The sequence below is a fragment of the Danio rerio genome, chromosome 6 (assembly GCF_049306965.1).
Source record: "Danio rerio strain Tuebingen ecotype United States chromosome 6, GRCz12tu, whole genome shotgun sequence".
Classification (NCBI taxonomy): domain Eukaryota; kingdom Metazoa; phylum Chordata; class Actinopteri; order Cypriniformes; family Danionidae; genus Danio; species Danio rerio.
The window spans coordinates 36575986-36598252 of record NC_133181.1 but is presented as its reverse complement, the minus strand read 5'-3'; the positions used below and the strand labels follow the sequence as shown (position 1 = coordinate 36598252).

The window sequence follows — 22267 nt, the reverse complement described above, 5'->3', positions numbered from 1 at the left end:
AGGTAAATAAGGCAAAACTGAGCAGCAGAAAATAATCACAAAATGCTCGCCAAAACAAAAATCCATTTATTTTCCTCACAGTGACCTTTAGAATGGTATTGAGCACAAAATGTTGTCAATAAAAAAAGATCAAAAATACATATTTCAGATTTAGTGTGAAATAAATATCAGATGTTGTCACGTCATTGACCTTTGGTTAATAAATGATGGAAGAAGTCGTTTTAATGTGACAAATAATATATTCTGCTGCCTCTGCGGAAGTGGCAGACGGTATTCACACACGCACAACGCTGATAAAACAAGTGGTGTAATGCATGCTGAAAGAAAGGAAATGAAGGATGATTTCCCCAGCATGAACACCTACAAAAAAATAAAACTAATGTTTGATCAGATGTGTTGACTTGCATGGATTAAAAATGCAATAATTAATACAGTGTCAACATCAAGCAGTTTTATGTTGGTAATATCAAAAAGCCTTTCAATTCAAAGTGTATAGGCATTTGTGGTATTTGGAGTCAGAACAAACCAAACCGTAGTCAAAGATACAGGCCGCTGTGGTGAGAATATAGTGTTACGTTGCTGTCCAGACTGTACGCTACCTTATTAATCATTGATTCTGAGCACAAGGTATTCATTTCACCGGGTCTGTGGTTATGTTTACAGCGCTACAGACATTAGATCATATCACACTGAGAGATAGTCCCTTCACCAACTGCAGAAATGAAAATAAGCAGCTTATGTTAATATCTTGACAAGTAAAAAGGATAGATGAGCCGGAAAATGAAAATTCTGTCATCGTTTGCTCACCCTTGTGTGGTTCCAAACCTGTGTTGTGTTTCTATGCTATAATCTGGTGAAACATTGAAACAGTTCACACTCAGAAATTGATATTACATTTTACAAATAATTAAAAAGAGTGGCACACATTTCAGTGATCATTCTGAAGTAGAAAGTCTGTATTTTATTTATCTTGTAAAATGTACAGTACTTCAAAAATTATATTTACCTCTTTGAAAATCATTATTATAGTGCAATTTTGACTCGTATGTAATCTTTCTGCTTTCATTTAATTTTTAAATGTTTTTGTGTTTTATTTGTTTTTTATATCTATATAGTTTTTTTTAGATTTTAGGGTACCACTTTATAATTATACACTATGACTAATCTATTAAGCATTAACTCTACATTAATAAACGTTAGTAAGCAGTTTATAAGTGCAGATACAAATACTCTTGACCTACAAGCACATATAAAATGTGCTTAATAATTGTTCTTTCATACTTTGTTACTGATTAATTTTTCAGGACTAAATTAAGTATTGCATTGTTTACAAATGATTTGTATTTAAGAGTAGTTGGAGGATTTTAAGATCATTCAGAATGAGTTAGTTAATGATTAATAAACTATTCAAATCAACGTTTATATATTATTATTTAGGCATATACTAATATCTAATCGTTTCTGTTAATAAATGCTTTATTAACTCTACTTCATCCAGTGTTGTGCCCAGATCTAGTGAGGACTATTTATGTTTTATAAATCCCTCTTAAATAATAATTAAAGGCTCAGTATCAAATGAACTAAAAATAAAATTTTCTGTAAAGGTTTAACCATTGCTGAATAACAGGAGTTTCGAAAATGTAACATAAAATGTAATAAAACAACAACATAACAATTTAACAATATATTACGATACAACATTTCAATGTTATTTAGTGATGTTTAAACTGCACAGTAATATCATTTTAGTTAAGATTGCAGAGATCTATTTTTCATTTGATACAGTTTCATTTGTGTATCAACAAATGAATTGAAATTAATAAAGTCTTTACTTTCTTTTTTCTGTTTAGACTATAACTGAGACTTTACTGTCATTTATAAGGGATTTATAAAGCATAAATAGTCCTCACTTCAGATTAGGTCACAAACTGGATGAAGTTGAGTTAATAAAACATTTATTAACATACAAATGATCTATTAATATATGCCTGGATAATAATATATAAATGTTAATTTGAATATGTTTATTAATCATTTACTTACGCATTCCGAATAATCTTTAAAAACCACTAACTTCACTTAAATAACTGGTTCGTAAATAATGTGATACTTAATTTAGTAATGAAAAAATAATAAAGTATGGAAATGCAATCATTAAGCACATTTTAAATGGGTTACAAGTCAAGAACAGAGCATATGTATCTGTGGTTAACATCTGTTAATGAAGAACGAATGCTTAACAAATTATAATTTAACTATTTATCATATTATATTTATGAATCATAGTGTGCAGTTACTATAAAGTGTTTCCGGTTTGGGTTTTTGGTTTAGTTATGTTTTCCTGTGAAAAATTTAAAAATATATATTTTTAAGGATTTCATTGATTTTATCTGTACTTTCAAAGTCAGTGGAGTCCAAAAAAACAACCCTGAACACCATTGACTTTCATAGCATTGATAAGCAAAAAGTTTAACAATAACAACCCTGACCCTTTTTAAATATAAATTTTTCTGTGAAGCATATACAAAGATATTATTAATGTTTTATTATATTTTGTCCATGAAATGAAAGTCAAAAGAATCCAAAACAACAACTCTATTGACTTTCATTCATTCATATTTTCCTTGAGTTTAGTCCCTTATTTATCAGGGGTCGCCACAGCGGAATGAACCTCAACTATTACAGTATTTGTTTTACGCTGCTAATGCCCTTCCAGCCTCAACTCAATACTGGGAAACACCCATACACTCTCACATTCACACACACAAACACTCATACACTATGGCCAATTTAGTTTATTAAATTCCCCTATACCGAATATGTTTGGATTGTGGGGGAAACCGGAGCACCTGGAGCAAACTCACACAAAAATGAGGACAACATTTAAACTCCACACAGCCAGCCAGGACTCGAACCAGCAACCTTCTTGCTGTAAGGCAACAGTGCTAATCACTAAGCCACCGTGCCACCCCGTTGACTTTTTTATTATAGATTTTGAGTGTGTGTTTAAATGGAGAAAACATACACAGGTTTGGAACAACATGAGGGTACAAATATCAATAGATTATAGCTCTGTAACACAACCTCTGGATTATAATTTAAAATCAATAGTTCCATAGGAGTTTCTCAGTAACTTTGCTGTCCAACTTCCTTGTTAAATTAGTAAAACCTGATCTGAGGTGAAAGCAAAGGAGAAGGTAGAGATGTCCAACTGCTGTGTGAAGGCGATGTCTGTCTGACTGATGAAACAGGACCGACAAAAGACACAACACACACCGAAGCTGTCCTCTCTCAGTTGGTCCTCAGTTGATAATCTATAAATTCAGAGTCAGATAGGTACAAATAATTAATTGCATATAAAAAGAAAGGACATACAGCATAGAACAAAATAAGATAATTTATATACACTCTTTACTTAAGATTAAAGCAGTCAGAAATTAGTAGGAAATGTAGAGGCCCTTGCTTTGAATGACTACAGCACATCTGTGGATAAATCACATCTAGTCTCTCACAAGACATCATTAATCCCCTCAGGATATCACTAGTCTCTCAAGACACGACTGCTTTCTTGCAGCACTTTACTAGTCTCTTACAAAATATTGCTAGTCTCTCTCAGGACACCTCTAGTGCTGTACTTTGAGAGACTAGAGATGTGCTGTGAGAGGTCAATGGTGCTCTTCTTAAGTTCACCAACTGCAATGTTTAAAATCCATAACTATCAATAAGGATTTTCTAGAAAATTTTAATCTGGTTTAGATCAGGACTCTGAGCTGTCATTTCATTATTATTATAATATTTTTTGCTTCATGGAACAGTTTTAACAGTTTTTACGCCCTGGCCCTGCAAGAAAATTGATATTTGATTTGGTAGATTAACAGAGTAAAGAAACCATGTTGCTCAAATAGCTTTTGATAGTTCAGTATGGCCTGTTGATGGTTCTGCTGATGAGAAAGGTTTGGTCACTATAGACTAGACTTTTAGTTTAAAATTAAATGTTAAGACACTGTATGCTCAGATACTGATATTCACCATGTTCAGTGCTAAACTGGAAAGTACTGTAACTCCAGCTGCAGTGCTAATATGATTATCCATTGACATTCATTGCATTATTCGGTCATATTGTGCATTTGTACTTTTTTGTACTTTTGTAGATGACTAGCCTTTTGTAAAAAAAAAAGCAATGTTCTAGAAATCACAGACTTAGAAAGACCAGCCTATCCTGCCACAGTGTGGCTGAAAGGGTCATTCCTTTGTCGTTCATCTGGAAAACCTGCTGCCAGAGGGTGTCAGTGACATGAGAAAGGCTAATCATCTTGCAAAGTCAGTGAAAACTGGAAAGTTATGCTGTGTGTCCACCAAAGTGTTTTTCCTCAAGCTGAGCATTTGTTTTCTGTTGTTGTCAACAGTAGGAGTACGCTGCTGAGTGGGATCAGTTCTGAGCTCGGCATTTTTCCAGCTGTAGCAAGCTGAAAAATGTGGTGTCACTTTTGAGCTAGTCCTCTAAGTAAAGGAGGGAAGGAACCAAACAATGCAATAGTTAACAAATAATCTGTTAAAGACTGACTGAAAAAAGCTGCTCAACAAAAAAGCTCACACATGAGGGTTTTTAGAACTGTCTTCACGTTTCTGCTGCAGTAGACACTAGGCATGGGACGATAACTGGTTTCAAGGTTTATCGTGGTTTGGAGGTCAAGGTTTTAAAACTGCCAAAATTTGCTGTTATACCTTTCATTTGGTATATGTAAGGTTTTTTTTTACGTTTTAACTTTTTTGGTGGGGCAACAGTATCTCCAGAAAAAAATTACCCTCCACATCAACAGCTACTGTTCCAAAGTGTTTCTAAAAATAAACTAAATTGTGTTCAATGGGAAAAAAAAACTTTGTTGTTTTTTTGCCAGACATATAAGAACATATTTTAGAGTAGTAATCACAATTTCTTGAAACCGTGATATTTTTATCCAAGGATTAGGGATGCACCGATATGGATTTGTTGGCCGATGCCGATAACCGATAATTCTTCAGACTTGGAGGCCGATAGCCGATATATATAGCCCGATAATTATAAATATTTCAAAATGTTATATTTTTATACAGCAAACTTCATAAAAGCAGAAACTCTGGTCTTTTTAACTGAACAGCCGATACTAAAAGCAAAAAAGCTATGATTTCAAAATTATATATTCAATTATATATAACCTATATTCACGATTTCACACAAATCAGCATGCAAAAAATACATTATTTCATTTTCTTCATAGCAAACTAACATGCAAATTGACTGTTGCATAAAGTTAAAAAGGTTAAATAACAAAATGGGATTTAATTAACAAGCAAGTTAAATATATTTTAAATAAGATGAAAATTAAAGAGCTAAGGACTAAAACCAGCTCAAATGTTCTTGAATAAAACGGGTTACAGTAATGTATGTGTACAAATATGTCATGTCCGAAAAAGCCTTTTTTTAGAGGTGTTTCGACAGTTCAGAGCCACAGTACAAGTGATAAGGTAGATACAGAATGTATTATTTTAGAAAATGCGACATAAAGTCATCGTATTTGTCGTTTTAGATTATTTTCGAACACATGTAGCATCAACGTTTCTGTGTACGTTCTTGCTGTCAATCGCGGGGAAAATGATCGATGAAAAGTTTATGATAAACTGCTGTGAGGGCGCAGATTTGCCCTCGGATTTTGATACAAACCTGATCATTGAGCTCAGATGACTTTATGACAAACACAGAGCAGAATATAAAGACAGAACGTGTGGCCCGTATGCTGTATTCAGTAACTGGTGCACCTAGGCTCTCCCCTGTTGATCTGTGAAGGCTCAAGATCTATGTGTGTGTGAAGGCTGTCAGATCAATGTGTGTGCACGCGTGTGGTGAAAGTTCTTGCGTGCTCTTTATAATCAATATGAATATTCCGATCAAACTCAACACAAATCATCAACAACACATGGGAAGCAACGCGTTGATAATAACAAATAATTATATTAGATTAAAAACCTTCCGTAAAGTTTTTGTTTAGCGCGTCACGTGTGCAGGTCAGTTTGGTGTGTGTGTATGTGTGTGTGAAGCGAAGAGGGAGAGACAGAAAAGAGGAGCGCTTTTTTCGGGTCCTCGTTCATTCACCGGCTGCAACTAAAAGAATTAACCCCGAAACTAATATTATTCGGCCCTGGAGTAATAAGTACATCTCCCTGCTATCTCTAACACAACAAATAGACAGAGCAGGAAAGGCTTTCATGTGTAATATTTTTTCCTGAGGCGATTTGAAGCAAAATACACAATGACACTCAATCAAACATATCTACAATGATAAGGATAATGGTTACTTACTGAGTTATTAACGCACAGCAATACCACGTGAAGAAAGCACGGACTTTGAAGGAATAAACATGTGTGAGGAGAGATCCATGAACAAGTCTGAACATGTTCCACCCACGCGTGCGCAGCAACAATTACGTAATTTATCGGCTTAAAGATATCGGCCTAATTTAGACATCGGATCGATAACGATAATCTTAAAAATAGCATTTATCGGCCGATAACGATATGGCCTCCGATATATTGTGCATCCCTACCAAGGATATTATACTGTCAGAATCTTTTAATGACCCATAACTAGTGGACATGCAGCCTTAGGCTACAAATGAAATAATTAAAAATAATTACCACCAGGTTCCAGATTAACACCTATAAATGATATCTGAACTAATTTTGATCAGTGCTCTTTTTCAAATATAAAGATTTTCAATTTAAAGACACACAAATGAAGATATTTTGAAAGCTGACATTAACCTATAATGAGTAACTTCAATTATAGGAAGATCAAATACCATGGAAGTCAATGGTTACAGGTTTTTAACTTTCTTTAAAATATCTACTTTTATGCTCACCGGAAGAAAAAAGTCGAACAGGTTTGGAAAAGGGAAACGGGTGAGTAAATGATAACAGAATTGTCAGTTTGGAGTGATATGGGTTACTGTTTAAGGGTTATACTTTACTTCAAAATATATTGTATGTAACTCACGAAATACACATAAATGCTGCTTTTTAACTTCTGTTAGGATTACTTCTAGAATAAACGGTGACCTTCAAATGTAGAACACTGTAGGTTTTTCTTTACTTTTGATCTCCTCTGTAATTCTGAGCAAATATTGTGTGTTTATTTGAAGGCACTCCAATGTTATTGGCAGTTGGGTGTTTGGATATGTCTGAAGAATTGCATTGTGGCTTGATGACTGCTTTGCATTTCTTATGAATAAGTGAAGAGGGCTGAAGGATTAGAGTGACTCTCTCTCCTCTGGTGTCGCTGATGCAAATGGAAAACTGATAGTCTTCGCTATTTCACAATGCATGTGTGTGTGTCTGTGTGTGTGTGAGAGACAGCAGAGAGCATAAGGCTCATGTTCACTGAACTCTTAACCAGGGTGAAGGTAAACTTTATATCAGAATGATAATTGAGAAATGGGCTGACGGTGTTTGTGAGACTGAATTTGTGAATGTTTCTCACCTCCACTCTGAGTGATATAACGCACCCACGGTAGTGCCTGGTATCCGCTCTTCTCAATAATCTTCAAGTATCGCACCTGTTTGTTATCAGACAAAAACAAAAAAAAATATTTTAACATAAATATACTACTACTGCACTATAAGTATAATACTACTGCATAATAATGATAACTATGGCAAAACGTAAAAAGTCTTAATATTAACTCATTTAAATATTATTTATTTTTTAGCATACATTTATTTAACTATAACCGCTAAACTGAAAAAAGTTAATTAATAATAAAATAAACACACGGAAATAAAATGTACTTTAAATATTAAAATATTGCAATTATTTAGAGAGTTATATCTCAACGATATTCATTTAAAGCACAAAAATAGTCAAAACATGATATATCATTCAATAACATTTAAAAAAAACTTTAAGAAATCAGTAAATAACAAGATATTAAATTAATTAATTACTTTGCTTTTTTAAAATCTTAAAATAAGTTTTAGTACCAAGTAAACAGCAAAAAAATCAGTCCAAGACACTTGCAAAATGTGGATTTTTTAAAAAACTTTTTTTTTTTCATATTTTCCAGTGCCTTAGACTCATTTTTGCTGTTTATTCTGATGAATCCCTTACCATAAGAGCACCGACACATTATTTAAGCTACCCCTGAGCACTTTTAGGTTTGATTTAAGATTTTCATACAATTTTATAGTAGACTATTTAAAAACTAAATCTAAATCTATAAAACTAAGATCATTTTAAAAACATAAATCTAATATGTTTTTACTTGAAATAAGATAGACATTTTTTTACACATATATAACACAAAACATTTAAAGAAACATAATTGGGCTGCAAAGGAGTGAATCTCTGATGTTACTATTTTATTTTACACAAATGATGAGTTCAGATGCAAAAACCTCTATGTGCCATATAGAATTTTGTTCTTCCATGAGCATTATTCACAGCCTCTTGTGTTTATTTTTAGTTATTTCATGTTAAAAGCGATTAAAATAACTTGTTCTTTGACATTAAAGTAAATTACTGAATCAAGACATAGGAGCCTGAGAAAAAAAGCTAATATTAAAGGACAATTTCAGATCTGAACACTTCAATTCTAACCATAAAATCAGGCTTAGTCCTAAAATAATGCTATAAATGTGAAAACTGGCTGACTTTGGCTCACAGTAAGACAATATTAACATCTTTGTGTAAGGTTCTAGTGAAAATAAAGAACAACAGACACTCTTTTTTAAAAATCAGCACCCCAAAATGATTAAAAAACAAACAAGGCAAGCAAATATAATGCATGACAATGTTATGACAAAATGATTTGTAAGGTGATTGTGTTTTTTTATCCGCACCTGTATGCCGGACACTGTGAAATAAGGAATCTCAAACTTGACTGTGATAGGTCTCTTGCCCTCCAGTTCATCACTTTCAACACTCGGCAGTCCAAAATGAGCTCGCATCATGAACTCCTTTCCACCCTTCATCCAGGAAAGACACATCATTAGATTCTGACACATCTAAGCGTCTAATTAACACTGCAAAAATCATCACATCAGTACAAAATTCTCATTAACAGTTCAGTTCTAAACGAGTCTTATTCCTGAGAGGCTGATGCAAGTTTTCCTTTATTTGCAATGTTGTACAGCACAAGACATCATCGGGAGTTGGAAATAAATGATAGAATAAATCTATAATAAGGCACAGTTGTCGGTTCAGCATAGGTTTATACTATGTTTGAAGTCCTTTTTTCCTGGCCAGGCATTACATTTGTTTAATAGTTCCATTGGAGTGCTTTTTATTTTTTATTTCATATACATGCTCTGTATTGTTTTTGGGGCTTTTCCTGTAGAGGACATAAGAAGAGAGACATAAGGAGAAATTCTGCTCTGAGAATTTAAGATACTGCTTGTACATGGTTGGTTTCTGGATTTATTAGATATGGCTTTGAGTAAATGTTAACATTGATTTTATTTTAGGAAGGTCTGATACAATATTTATCCCTTAGCATGTTTTGACCAGAAAATTGGTAAGAATGTGTGACAGCCACTTTATTAGGTCCACCTTACAAGTACAGAGTTGGAACCCCTTTTGCCATCAGAACTGCCTTAATCCTTTGTGGCATACTGTAGATTCAACAAGGTACATTACATGTATCATTGACATGATAGCATCACACAGTTGCTGCAGATTTGTCAACTACACATCCCTGATGAGAATCTCCTGTTCCACCACATCCCAAAGGTGCTCTATTGGATTGCGTTCTGGTGACTGTGGAAGCCATTTGAGTACAGTGATTCATTTGAATACTCATGTCATGTTCAAGAAACCAGTCTGAGATGATTCGCATTCTATAACATATATATAACATATAACATATAATATTCTATAATTTCGCATTTTATAACATGGTGCGTTATCCTGCTGGAGGTAGCATCAGAAGATGGGTAACACTGTGGTCATAAAGGGATGGACATGATCAGCAACAATACTCTGTGGCTTTGGTGTTGACACAATTGGTACTAATAAGCCCAAAGTGTGCTAAGAAAATATTCCCCACACCATTACACCACCAGCAGCCTGTAACGTAGATACAAGGCAGGATGGATTCATGCTTTCATGTTGGTGATGTCAAATTCTCCCCCTACCATGCCACGTTTCTTCCCCATTCTGATGCTCGGTTTGAACTACAGCAGATTGTCTTGATCATGTCTACATGCCTAAATGCATTGAGTTGCTGCCATGTGATTGGCTGATAAGAAATTTGCGTTAACAAGGGGTTGGACAGGTGAACCTAATAAAATGGCCGGTGAGTGTGTATATTATATACGTGTAGTTATCTGATTCTTTTTTTATCTTAAAGTATTTTCACTTTTGTATTTTTAAAATCAAAAAACAGGATTAACTAAAACAAAACCATAATTATTTTTGCTACATTCAAAGTTAATACCTGAATACCTTTTTATCTGTTTTACCTTTTATCTCAAAACATTTTGGAATATTGCATAAAAAAGTGAAAAGTCAAGAGGCATGACAATTCTTGAAATAATCTGCATAAATATACCAAACAAACTCAGTCATGTACACAAACGATGTTGGAAAACAAAATGCTGTGACTGTAAAACAGTACATCAGTGGAGTGTTTTATCACACAGCATCTCACATGTTGTTTTCATCATTTCATCATGTTGTTTTCATCAAATACCTACAACCTGTCACCATTATTGTTTTTATTTATTACATAAAAAACAAAGACCCACAGTGGCTTCTCCTATTTCAACAACTTCCATTTTTCTTAAGGCTATTTGGAGCTGATTTGTTAGGATGTGATCGTTCTCTTTTTTATGCAGTGTCCCAAATTTGCACAAATGTAAGTCTTTAGAACAGAAACAGCTAATCATACATGAAAAATACATAGTTTAGATCCTAAACATCTCGCTCAACGCAATGCACTTACAGGGAAGGACTTGATGTTCCACTCCACAGCACTTTTCTCAGGAACCCATTTGGCCTGTCCTGTGGTGGTCTTGAATTTGGGTGAATCAGCATCACTGGGAACAGGAACTAAGATGGACACATTATTGGCAGTGGAGCGGCTCTTGAACTGACTGCGGGCCTGAAGAGAACAGATGAAGGAACTGTAGACACAACTCCACAGCCTAAACTTATACTTCCAAAGCTACTTTCTTTCAGACACTTAAGTTTGGTGGGTATATAGCAAGGGCAATAGGACAGAGCATGTTTACGTCCAAATCTGACAAGTCTTTGGACAGAGCTCAGGTAAACCATGAGCCTTTCCCCAAGACAGAAGCTTGAAAGCTAATTACTGAGAGCAGAGAGAGAGAAAGAGCAAGAGTCAGTGGAGTGTGTAGAATGTGTAGATGTGAAGCTCTACCTTAACCTTGATCTCTACTCGACTGTGAGAGAACTTCTCTATTACGCTCTCAATCCATATTAGAGGCTTCACCTGTCAGAACAGAGAAAAGAGAAGAGCAGTGAGTCTGTGCTGACACTTATTGAGACACCTGCTGTCAGTTGCACATGAAATCTCCTTTTGAATTAATTACATAAAAGTGTAATGCTTATATTACAGTAAATGTACTGTATAAAGATCAGCTGTCACTACTGTACTACACAAACTGTTCAATTAGTTCAGTGGAACACTGATTATCTCATTATATCGCATTCTGGTTCTGATTTTTCAATGCCATAACCACTTTTTAATAATTTTACATTTACATCATGACATTTATATTTCATTCATTTATTCATTCATTCATTCATTCATTCATTTATTCATTCATTCATTCATTCATTAATTCATTCATTCATTTTCTTTTCAATGTAATTATTTACATTTCAAATTACTTTTTTCTTTCTTTTAGGTCTTTTTTAAAAGAGTTCAGTAATACAAGGTTTACAAATAACAGTGGAGACGTTTGTAATCCTGAATCCTGGTCTTATGTTGCAAAAATACATTATAAGAGTTAATTTGTTGATTTTTCTTTTACGCCAAAAAAGCAAGAATATTTGGTAAAATTTATGTTCTGTGTAGACATTTTCTACCTTACATACAAAACCTAATTTCTGATTAGTAATGTGCATCGATAAGAACTTAATTTGGACAACTAAATAAACAGTTTTGTCAGTATTATGATTCCTCGGAATCCAGATTCAATTTTATTTCTAGAGCACTTTCAACCAACCAGAATGGGTACCAAAGTGCTGTACATAAACATAATAAACATGTAAACAAGCAGGGAACCAAACATAAACTCACAACTTTTTTAAAAGCTAAAGAAAATAAGTGACCTCTGAAATCACTTCAATGTAGATGTTCTTAAAGGTGCTGTAAGTAAAATTTTAACTCTTCTAAAGCATAAAAATACCATAATATGTTTGCAGATACTTAAACATGCCAAGTGAACATTCTTTTTTATCTGGAAAACAATGCTAAAGTCAGATATTCTGCTTTGAAAATGTGCATTACGTGCCAAAACGCTATCTTTGTTTCAGTTCTTTTAACCTGCCCAATGTGACATTAATGAATTATATTTTGGCCCTCTGGGTTGCCTTATTGAAAAACCACGTATATCATTCATACAAATAATTCAGAAAGGCTCTCAAAGCATGTGTATGTGACCGAAATGCGACTTCCGGAGGACAGTAGCAGACTATGAACTGATACATAGATTCAGAGTTCCACATGAGGTTATTAATTAGCAAATAATAAAATGCTTTGCTTTTATATAAAACACGAATTAATTCAGCCTTCAGGCTCGATCGTCAGACTCGCTCCAGTTGGTCCTCAATCTGGCAACCTGCACTTGAATTTGTGTTGATCTAGGAAGGCAATACCTAGTTCAACCACTAGGTGTCAAACTTACATACTGCATCTTTAAGGAAAGTGGAAGAGCCCTTGACATTTGAAGTAATATCGCGGAACTGTCAAATAGAGTCAATCCTTATAGAGCGAAGAGATCTCAATATCAGAGTCTCTGAGTCTCAATCTCAGCCAAATTTTGTCCTATCTGAGAAAAATATACATCCATGGAGAACTTATTTATTGTACATAAATATTATAATTACTGTTAAAATACACTTATGACTGATTTTGTGGTCCATGGTCACATTTATACATATATCATATATCTTCCACAAATTTACTAATTTAATATAATAAAAATTATAAATGAAAAATTATATCAACAAAAATAACTATATTAATAAATTAATAATAATAATATCTATTGATAATGTATATATATATATATATATATATATGTATGTGTGTGTGTGTGTATGTATGTATGTATGTATGCATGTATGTGTGTATGTATATATAATTATATATATAATTTTCGGCAACATGGTAGCTCAGCGTTTAGCACTGTCGTCTCACAGCAAAAAGTTCAATGGTTCGAGTCCCGGCTGGGTCAGTTGCCAATTCTAAGTGGAGTTTGCATATTCGTCCTGTTTCCTTCGGGTGCTCTGGTTACCCCAACAGTCCAACGAAATGGTGAATTGAATTAAATTGGCAGTATGTGTGTAAATGGAAGGGCATCTGCTGTGTAACACATGCTGAACAAGTTTGTGGTTGATATATATAATGCATATACTTTAGAACAATTAGTACCAAAGCCAAAACAGGAACTAGTTCAACAAAAAGAACTTAACATCAACCAAATATTATTACAACTATCTTAATATTTTGGGGGAAATATTCAATTAAATTGCAATAAATGGGGGAGAAAAAAATCAAGAGAAAAATAAAAACTATAACAATTTGTTGAAAATTCCTCCTTTGAATAACTTTTTGCAATAACTCATTTAAATTTAAATGTATTATCTTTCTATTAATAAGGATGTCAGTTGACCAAACCTTATTTTAATAGACACAACTGTTTAATAATGGTTTTGTTTAAAGCTTTCAAAAGTTATTAGCCACTGCGAAATTGATAATAATATTCTTTTTCAAAAGGGGTATGCTCATTTTCACTGAGCACTGTATATCAGTTTGAATATTTCTCTCTGCATACATACCAAACACAGCAGAAATATTGGGGTAGCTCGCCAATATGCTCTTCCAAACACAAGCCTTGTTTCATGCTTTTGTTTTGGCCTTTTAATTCCAAATTCTTTTAACTTCAAATTCTTTCTGAAGTCTGCCTTGTATTCTCAATGCTTGTTTTTTATGTTTTAACCAATATACCAAATCAACCAATATACAAAATCTACCTTTAAACACAACAACTAATCATTTTACTTTAATTTGGCATTGTAAATGACTACAATGCACAACACTTTTTGACCAAATCTATCCCCACATTTATTGACCTGGAGAGTTGTGTAGATGCTGCACTGACCGTGGTGTTGAGCCGATAAGACATGAGCTCAGATTCTCCATCAGGTGGGATGAAAGAGATGGTCCGGTCATTTTCGAAGCGAGACAGACGCACACACTGATGAAACTTAACATCTTCAAGCTCAACAGACTTTGTCTTCTCTCCTGAAGGTAAAAGAAACAAGATCAAGCATCAAGCATCTAGCATAAAAAAAGTGACCACTGATGATTATATGTTGTTATTTAATATGTTTAATCAGTTAGAAGCTGCACAGACAGACACACATCATAAATCACACAAAGCTCCGGTTTATACCTAGCATTAAGATGTTTTATTTTTGAAAACATTTTGAGCTTTGCCACAACTTGTTTTGTGAAGTCTAGTTTGGTTAATGTTTTATTACATGTATACTATCTTTAATATGCTGTTAATCAATTTATTCGATGCACAGCAACATACAGGGGCACAATTTCTGTCACCAAAAACGTCTTTTACATAAAATTATTTTATTTATATTTACAGACTCAATATAATCACTTTTGATGCTTGGTTAAATGTTTAAATGTAAAAAAAAAAAAAACATGTAAATAAATGACAAAATTGCATACATAATGTATTAGGAATTAATAGGAACAATAAAAAGGAAATACAACAATTTGGTTACACTACAGTTTAAGTATCAATTTACCCCATTTACTACTGGCTTATTACATATACACTACTGGCTTATTAACTGTTTAGCATTTAAAAAGCATGATCTAATTTTTCATCCCTAATCCTACCCAATACCTAAATCTAACTACTACAAAACTAACGTTTAATAAACAGCTAATAAGTAGCTTACTGTGATTCAAGTCTTAGTTAATGGTTTGTTAATGATTTGTTAATAGACTAAATTGTACATTAAATTAAATTGTAACCAACAAGTTATATATCTTTACTTACATTGCTTTATTCATAAACCAATTTAGAAATAAAACTGGTCTAAATCAATGTTTTTCATTGTCATCTTTCAATATTGCATTTTTAGTATTTCCTTTTTTTTTCTTAATTTCAAATGACAATTTTCTTGCAGAAATTAGAGAATATCAAAGGGGCAGGTCTTTTTGGACCCATAAATCTGAAAGTGGTGCGGAATTTAAAAAAAATTATAGTACAAATTTGGAAAAAAAAAACTGTTTAAATAAAGACTAAATGATGATGATTTGTCAAAATAAAAAGAATATATTTAATAAATAACTGGAATAACAAATTACAGCTCTTTCAAAAATCCTGAAACAAAAATCAAATGGTTAAACTGATTTTACTGCTTTTAGCATTTCACAGTAAAAATGTGTACTTTTTTGAGAGGATTTTTTACTGTATGTGATACTGAGTTGGTCTGCACTCAATAGTTTATTAAATACACAGCAGGTAATACAGAGACCACTGTTTTGGCTATGAGCCTTCATCAGTACAATGCAAATAAAAATGTACTTGCATAAATTAGAGAATATCAACAGGGCAGGGTACTTTTGGACCCATGCATCTGAAATTAACGCAGAATTTAAAACATTACAGCACAAAATTGATGTAAAATACAAAAAAAAAACTGTTTGTTTAAATAAAGATCAAATGATGATGATTTGTGGAAAAGGTATTTAATAAATAACAGCACTGAAAAAAATGATGTCTGCAAAATTGTAGCAAACAATTTAAATGTGTTGAATTTAAACAAACAAATTAAGCTTAGTAATTTTCAACTTAATTTGTTTGTTTAAAATCAGCCCAAATAAATGTTTACAACCACTATAAAAAATGTGAATCCAAGGAACCATGTTTAAATAGTTTTTTCAATGTGGAATTCCAAAATACAGCTCTTTCAAAGATTCTGATAAAATCTAATCGTTAATTAATTTCACTGCTTTCGGCGTTTACCATTTAACAGTAAAAATGTTGACCAAAAAGGAGCGTTTTTTTTGTACCGATAGGTGGTCTGCTCGCAATAAAATATTAAATCAACAGCAGGATATACGGAGAGTGCTGTTTTGGCTATGAGCCTTCATCAAAACAATGATTTATTGTCTATTGATGCCATGTCATTTTAAGTGTTCACAATCAATTGAGTCATATATTCTAAAGTTAGATTCTTAACCATTAAGCAAAGGGTCACACATCAGGAAGAAAAAAAAAAACGGATTGTACATCACAGGGAAAAAAAATACAACAACCAACACACAGTTTATTAATGTATGTTCATTCATCCATTTTCTTTTCGGTTTAGTCCTTTTATTAATCAGGGATCACCATAGTGGAATGAACCACCAACTTATCCAGCATATGTTTTTTACGCAGCGAATGCCCTTTCAGCCGCAACCCATCACTGAAAAACACCCATATACTCTCTCATTCACACTCATGCTATGGCTAATTACGTTTATTCAATTCATCTATACCACATGTCTCTGAACTGTAAGGGACACCGGAGCACCAGGAGGAAACCCAATCAAACATGGGGAAACTTGCAAACTCCACACAGAAATGCCAACTGGAACTCAAACCTGCGGCCTTCTTGCTGCGAGGCGATCGTGCTACACACTGCGCCACCGTGACACCCATTAATATATGGTAACATGGTATAAAGGTTTGTATTTACATAACATATACATTTGCACTGTGTGTTTATATATGTATAAAACACACACATACTGTACATAAAATACAAAAATATAAAAATAAAAGGCGGTTCATTCCGCTGTGGTGACTCCTGATAATCATGGACAAAGTCAAAAATATGTATTTATGTATTTTAAAATGTATGAAATATCTAAAAATAATAATAATTTACACAATATAGTCATCCATATTCCTAAACACAAAAAATATCCACAGTACGCTCAAATATTTGTAGTAAATATTTTTTAGATTTTTAGATACGATGAATCACAAATAATCGTTTGACAGCACTAATATAAGTACATGACTGTACCATATGTAAATTACACAAGCTAATTTTGCAATATTCCATCAAAAGCCTATACATACACCTGCCCATAGACCATTCCTTATCATAAAAGCGAATATATATCATCTAAACATCTACTTTATGATTGGCTCGAGAATAAAAAACACATCTTAATACCAGGTGTAAAGAAGGCCGCAGAGTGTTCTAATGTATCCTGGAAATTGCAAACAATAGCACTTCTGTGTGAAGGTAGTTTATTTGTTTGACCTCAGCAAAGGGAAAGGCAGTGACTACAGAAGAGCTTCTTAATGACTCCGGGCCTCTGAGCCCCGAAACTCACTAATACCACAGTGCTGAGGGATTTCAGTGGAGTATATGTGTGTGTGTGCTTGTGTGCGAGTCGTTCTCTTTATATTTATGAATGTACTGCACTCTGTCCAGGACTGACATTTACAGGGGGAACATGAAAGCACTCTCAGAGGTTCGAAGGGGGAACGCACAGGTCAGATGAGGAGCTCTGGGTGTCCGTGTCCTGCTATGAGACACTGAAGCACCAACTGATGCCATCAACCACAGGGACTACAGGTCGGGATGGGGTTGGGATGCTCTCTTATAGCTCTCTGATTGGCTCCCCAGGGCCCACAGGCAGAGGCTTTAGGGGAAAGTGATTGGTGTTCTGAAGCAGAGGTGCACTTTTAGGCACATAGTTCCTGACGCGGCTGTATGAGTGCTCTAAAGATAGCTGGTTTGTCTGGTCGTTTATTTATCAAATGTTCTGTATAGTGTTAATATTATTTGAAAACTACATAAAATGCAGCTAATAATTTACTAAATATACAATGAAAATTGTAGTCTGTAAATATACTGTCAAACAATAATATCAGATTATGTGCAGCAGTCCCAATGCAAAAGAATGACAAACTAATTTAACTGAATGTTATTTAAAATGATAATTCCCATGGCTTTATGAATGAATGATTGAATGAATGAATGAATGAATGAATGAATGAATGAATGAATGAATTAATTAACGAATGAATGAACATCTGCAGAACTGTCCTAAGTGAATTAATTCAATAAATAATTACATTTCTAGTGACTTATATATATATTGAATTAAATCAATCAATCAATCAATCTTATTCTAAAATAATAAATTAAAATTCAAGTAAATAACAATAGGGGCGAAATGAGGACTCACTGGTTAGCACTGTGGCCTCACAGCAAGGTTGCTGGTTTGAGTCCCAGCTGGGTCAGTTGGTATTTCTGTATAGAGTTTGCATGTTTTCCCCGTCTTCGCATGGGTTTCCTCCAAAAACCAAAGACATGCGCTATAGGTGAATTGAATAAACTAAATTGGCCGTAGTGTATGAATGTGTATGGATGTTTCCTAGTACTGGGTTGCAGGTGGAAGGGCATCCGCTGTGTAAAACATGTGCTGAATAAGCTGGTGAATCATTCCGCTGTGGCGACCCCAGATAAATAAAAGGATTAAACCAAAGAAAAATTAATGAATAAAAGAATTTAAGTAAGAGTACATAAAGAAATGTTTTTTTTTTAAATGAATAATTGAATGTATAAATAAATACTATAGAATTTATATGTTGTATTAAAATAAAAAATACTTATTAAAGGATTCTAGCATGAATTCATTGATTTATTTATATTGTATTAGTAGTTTAATTAATAGGCTAAATGAATTTATATTTTTATTACTGGCTTTATAATAAATAACTGGTATTAACTACTGTATCAAACGAAATAACAAGAAGCTAATAACATTCTTTCAAAGAAGATTAATGCCGTCCTCATTTAATGTCCTAGTTTCACCTTGACCAAAATGGGTTTCTTTTTTAGCCTGTAGAGGGCAGTGTTTCATTTGTCAAATTTTTGTGCAAAGAAGTTAAAAGATTTCTGGGTTCACATTAGGACTGAGCATGATAGAAGAACAGAATGACACCTTCCACCTTCAGCTGTGTTACTACATTTTATGCCACAATTCAGCCTTATAGCCGGAAGTGGCACAAGAAACAAGCAGCTCTATGTCACTTCCTAGAAACCGTATCTGATATAAATAAAACAGCTTCCTGTAGAAGTAAATGTTTTCAAGCTGCAGCAAAACTAGGATAAAGGAATAGTTCAACCAAAAATGAAAATATATGTTTAAATTTCTGTTTCCTGTTTCAAATTAAATATTTAGAATTTTGACCACAAACATCCATAGTAGGAAAAATATGGAGGTTTTTAGCTTCTGGTTTCTAACATTCTTCAAAATATCTTCTCTTGTGTTTAACAGGAAAAAGAAAAAGAGTAAATAATAACAGAATATATTTTTTTTGGTGAGCCATTGGAGTAAATTCTGTAAATAATAAAGAAGATAACACGGATCTTAATTTATTTTAACAGAAAGTGATGGTAAAAATTAATTTGATATTGATTCCCGTTCTGCAATCTTGTTCTAGACTGAGTAACTGCTTCTTTACTGCACATGCTGAATGCATAAGTGAGATCTGGTCTGCTGTGAAATGAACACCCGCTGGTTCAGGCCTGCGGTGGGGATTAACCAAGAGAACCAGATGAATGGAATTCATCTAACAAGTGCAAATTAGAGAGATGCTTAATATAAAGTAGGTAAATGCGATCAACTGACTGCTAGACTAACAGCCCTGGGATTTAAGTTTGTTACTGCATTACAAAAAAGTCAATTTAACACTGAAATGTGTAATTGTGTTGTCCACTCATCTGGAACAGAACTGCAAAAATGCAGACTGATAAACAGGTTAAAATTACCCTTGCAATTACAAGCTTGTGAAGAAATTTAATTGCAATTCTGGCCATATTAAAAGCACAATTTGTACAATTTCTTTCTTTTCAATAGCAAAAAACAACCACTAGAATAGTGTTATTTTGCTGGTGTATCCAAAATGATAAGTGGTCAATAAGTGGTCAAATGAAATGATAGCAATTTTAGCCAATAGTGTCATTGTTTAGCCATCTTTCTGATTTGATTTTACATAAGCTTTAATATATTTTGTGTTTTATAAGACAGCAGCTTTATATCAGAACCTTAAAATGTATTTAGTATGATAAAACATCACTGCTTTTTCTCCACATGATCATGATGCTGACTTGCACTCGTTTCTCATCAGTAACAGTTTCAACGGTCTCGTTTAGCTTTCACAGCTTTTAGCCTTACTCTGCTTCATTACCATGATAATAAGTTTTGAATACTTTAGCTCAGCCACAAGCATGATCTCTGCTAGGCATGGGACGATAACCGTTTTCATGGTATACCACGGTTTGTAGAATTCAAGGTTTTACAACTGCCAAAATTTTCTGCTATACTGTTCCAAAAGGCTGGCTCACACTGAGATTTTATATAATCCTGAACGATTGTAGCATGTCAGACTGCATGAACATGGCTCTCATGTCATACTGTAATATCTCAACTGTTATAAGGTCAGACAGAACGACAATAAAAGCACGCCAAACACGAAAGAAAACGCCCGTGGAGTTTGACCTCATCCACACGTGACACTTTCACTATCCTGTGTTCTGGAATTATTCTTTGCAGCAAATGTATACAATCTGTAGCCACAGCATGCCTCAATATTAAAAACAGGAAGAAAATTTCCCAGCGGTCATTTAAATTGTTGCATGGATTGCGTTATCAAATTCTGAGCTCCTATTGGTTCTTGGATTGATGTTCATCACAGCTGTTGATACAATGCAGGAAAGTGTCTTCATCTGAGGGAAAATCTGATTGCAACGGGCAATAAGCGGTTGTCAGTGAACATGTCAAACCAACGATCAAAGACCACAGATTTTAGAGCAGGATTTCGGGAATCTTTTAGGATTTCCCAAATTTGAACCGGATAATCCTCACACAAAAATACAAATTTTCGCACTTTTAGATATTACATGCAAATATAAACGGACTACAGAGCTTGCGGGGCGCTCGCCTGTGACGTCAGCACCACCCTGCTACAGACAACTTTTCAAGCCTATTTTTCCTTTTTACAGTAATTGTTATTTTTAGTATCTTGTATCTTGAGTTTGTGTTCACCACGGACCTTATTTAAGCAATTTTACTGAAATCCCATTTAAAAAACATTGACTTTGGGACGAGGGAACTGGAACTGCTCAAAATCTAACTCGCTTCCGGGTTTTTGCATACAAATTGATGTCATAGTTCCTCCACTCTATACTAGCCCATACTTAATCTCTGCAGGAGTCCTGTAGGATGTAACGAAGATGACAACTTCCACGATTTCACATGACATCAAACGACACATTTGTTTGTTGTGAATACACACTCTCTAGTGGTCAAAATGACATAATGTGCCTTTAATTTATTAATAAACATAATAGTTTTCAACTGTAATTTAAATGAATTATATTATTATGGATGAAGGAATATCTGCTCCAAAAAGGCTAAGTAGACCTTTTTGACTTTGTTTGCAAATATGGTATATAATTCTTAAAAATATACAGTTAAAGTCAGAATTATCAGCCCTCCTGAATTATTAGCCCCCCTGTTTATTTTTTTTCCCCCAATTTCAGTTTAACGGAAAGAAGATTTTTTTTAACTCATTTATAAGTAAAATAATTTTATTAACTCGTTTCTAATAACCGATATATTTTACCTTTGCCATGATGACATTAAATAATATTTGACTAAATATTGTTCAAGATACTAGTATTCAGCTAAAAGTGCCATTTTAACTGGGTCAATAAGGCAAGTTAGGGTAATTAGGCAAATCATTGTATAACAGTGGTTTGTTCTGTAGATAAATCGAAAAAAAAATTGCTTAAGGAGGCTCAAAATGTTTTTTATTATTATTATTATTATTATTATTATTATTATTATTATTATTATTATTATTATTATTATTATTATTAAAACAGATTTTATTCTAGCCAAAATAAAACAAGACTTTCTAAAAGATTTTTTTATAAGA

The 22267-nt window shown here is 33.6% G+C and overlaps 1 protein-coding gene across 2 annotated transcripts in view; it reads right to left on the bottom strand.

The window, feature by feature from the left end:
- Window positions 1–46: 46 nt before the first annotated feature.
- ap1m3 (adaptor related protein complex 1 subunit mu 3) overlaps window positions 47–22267 on the bottom strand; it is a 36350-nt gene continuing 14129 nt past the window's right edge. The window contains 7 exon segments of one of the 2 annotated variants that reach the window (NM_001114441.1): window positions 1125–1259; window positions 2175–3314; window positions 7515–7590; window positions 8873–8998; window positions 10975–11133; window positions 11413–11484; window positions 14384–14526. In NM_001114441.1, the coding sequence (NP_001107913.1) occupies window positions 3292–3314; window positions 7515–7590; window positions 8873–8998; window positions 10975–11133; window positions 11413–11484; window positions 14384–14526 (599 nt within the window). In that variant the 3' untranslated portion in view covers window positions 1125–1259; window positions 2175–3291. 2 annotated transcript variants of the gene reach the window in all.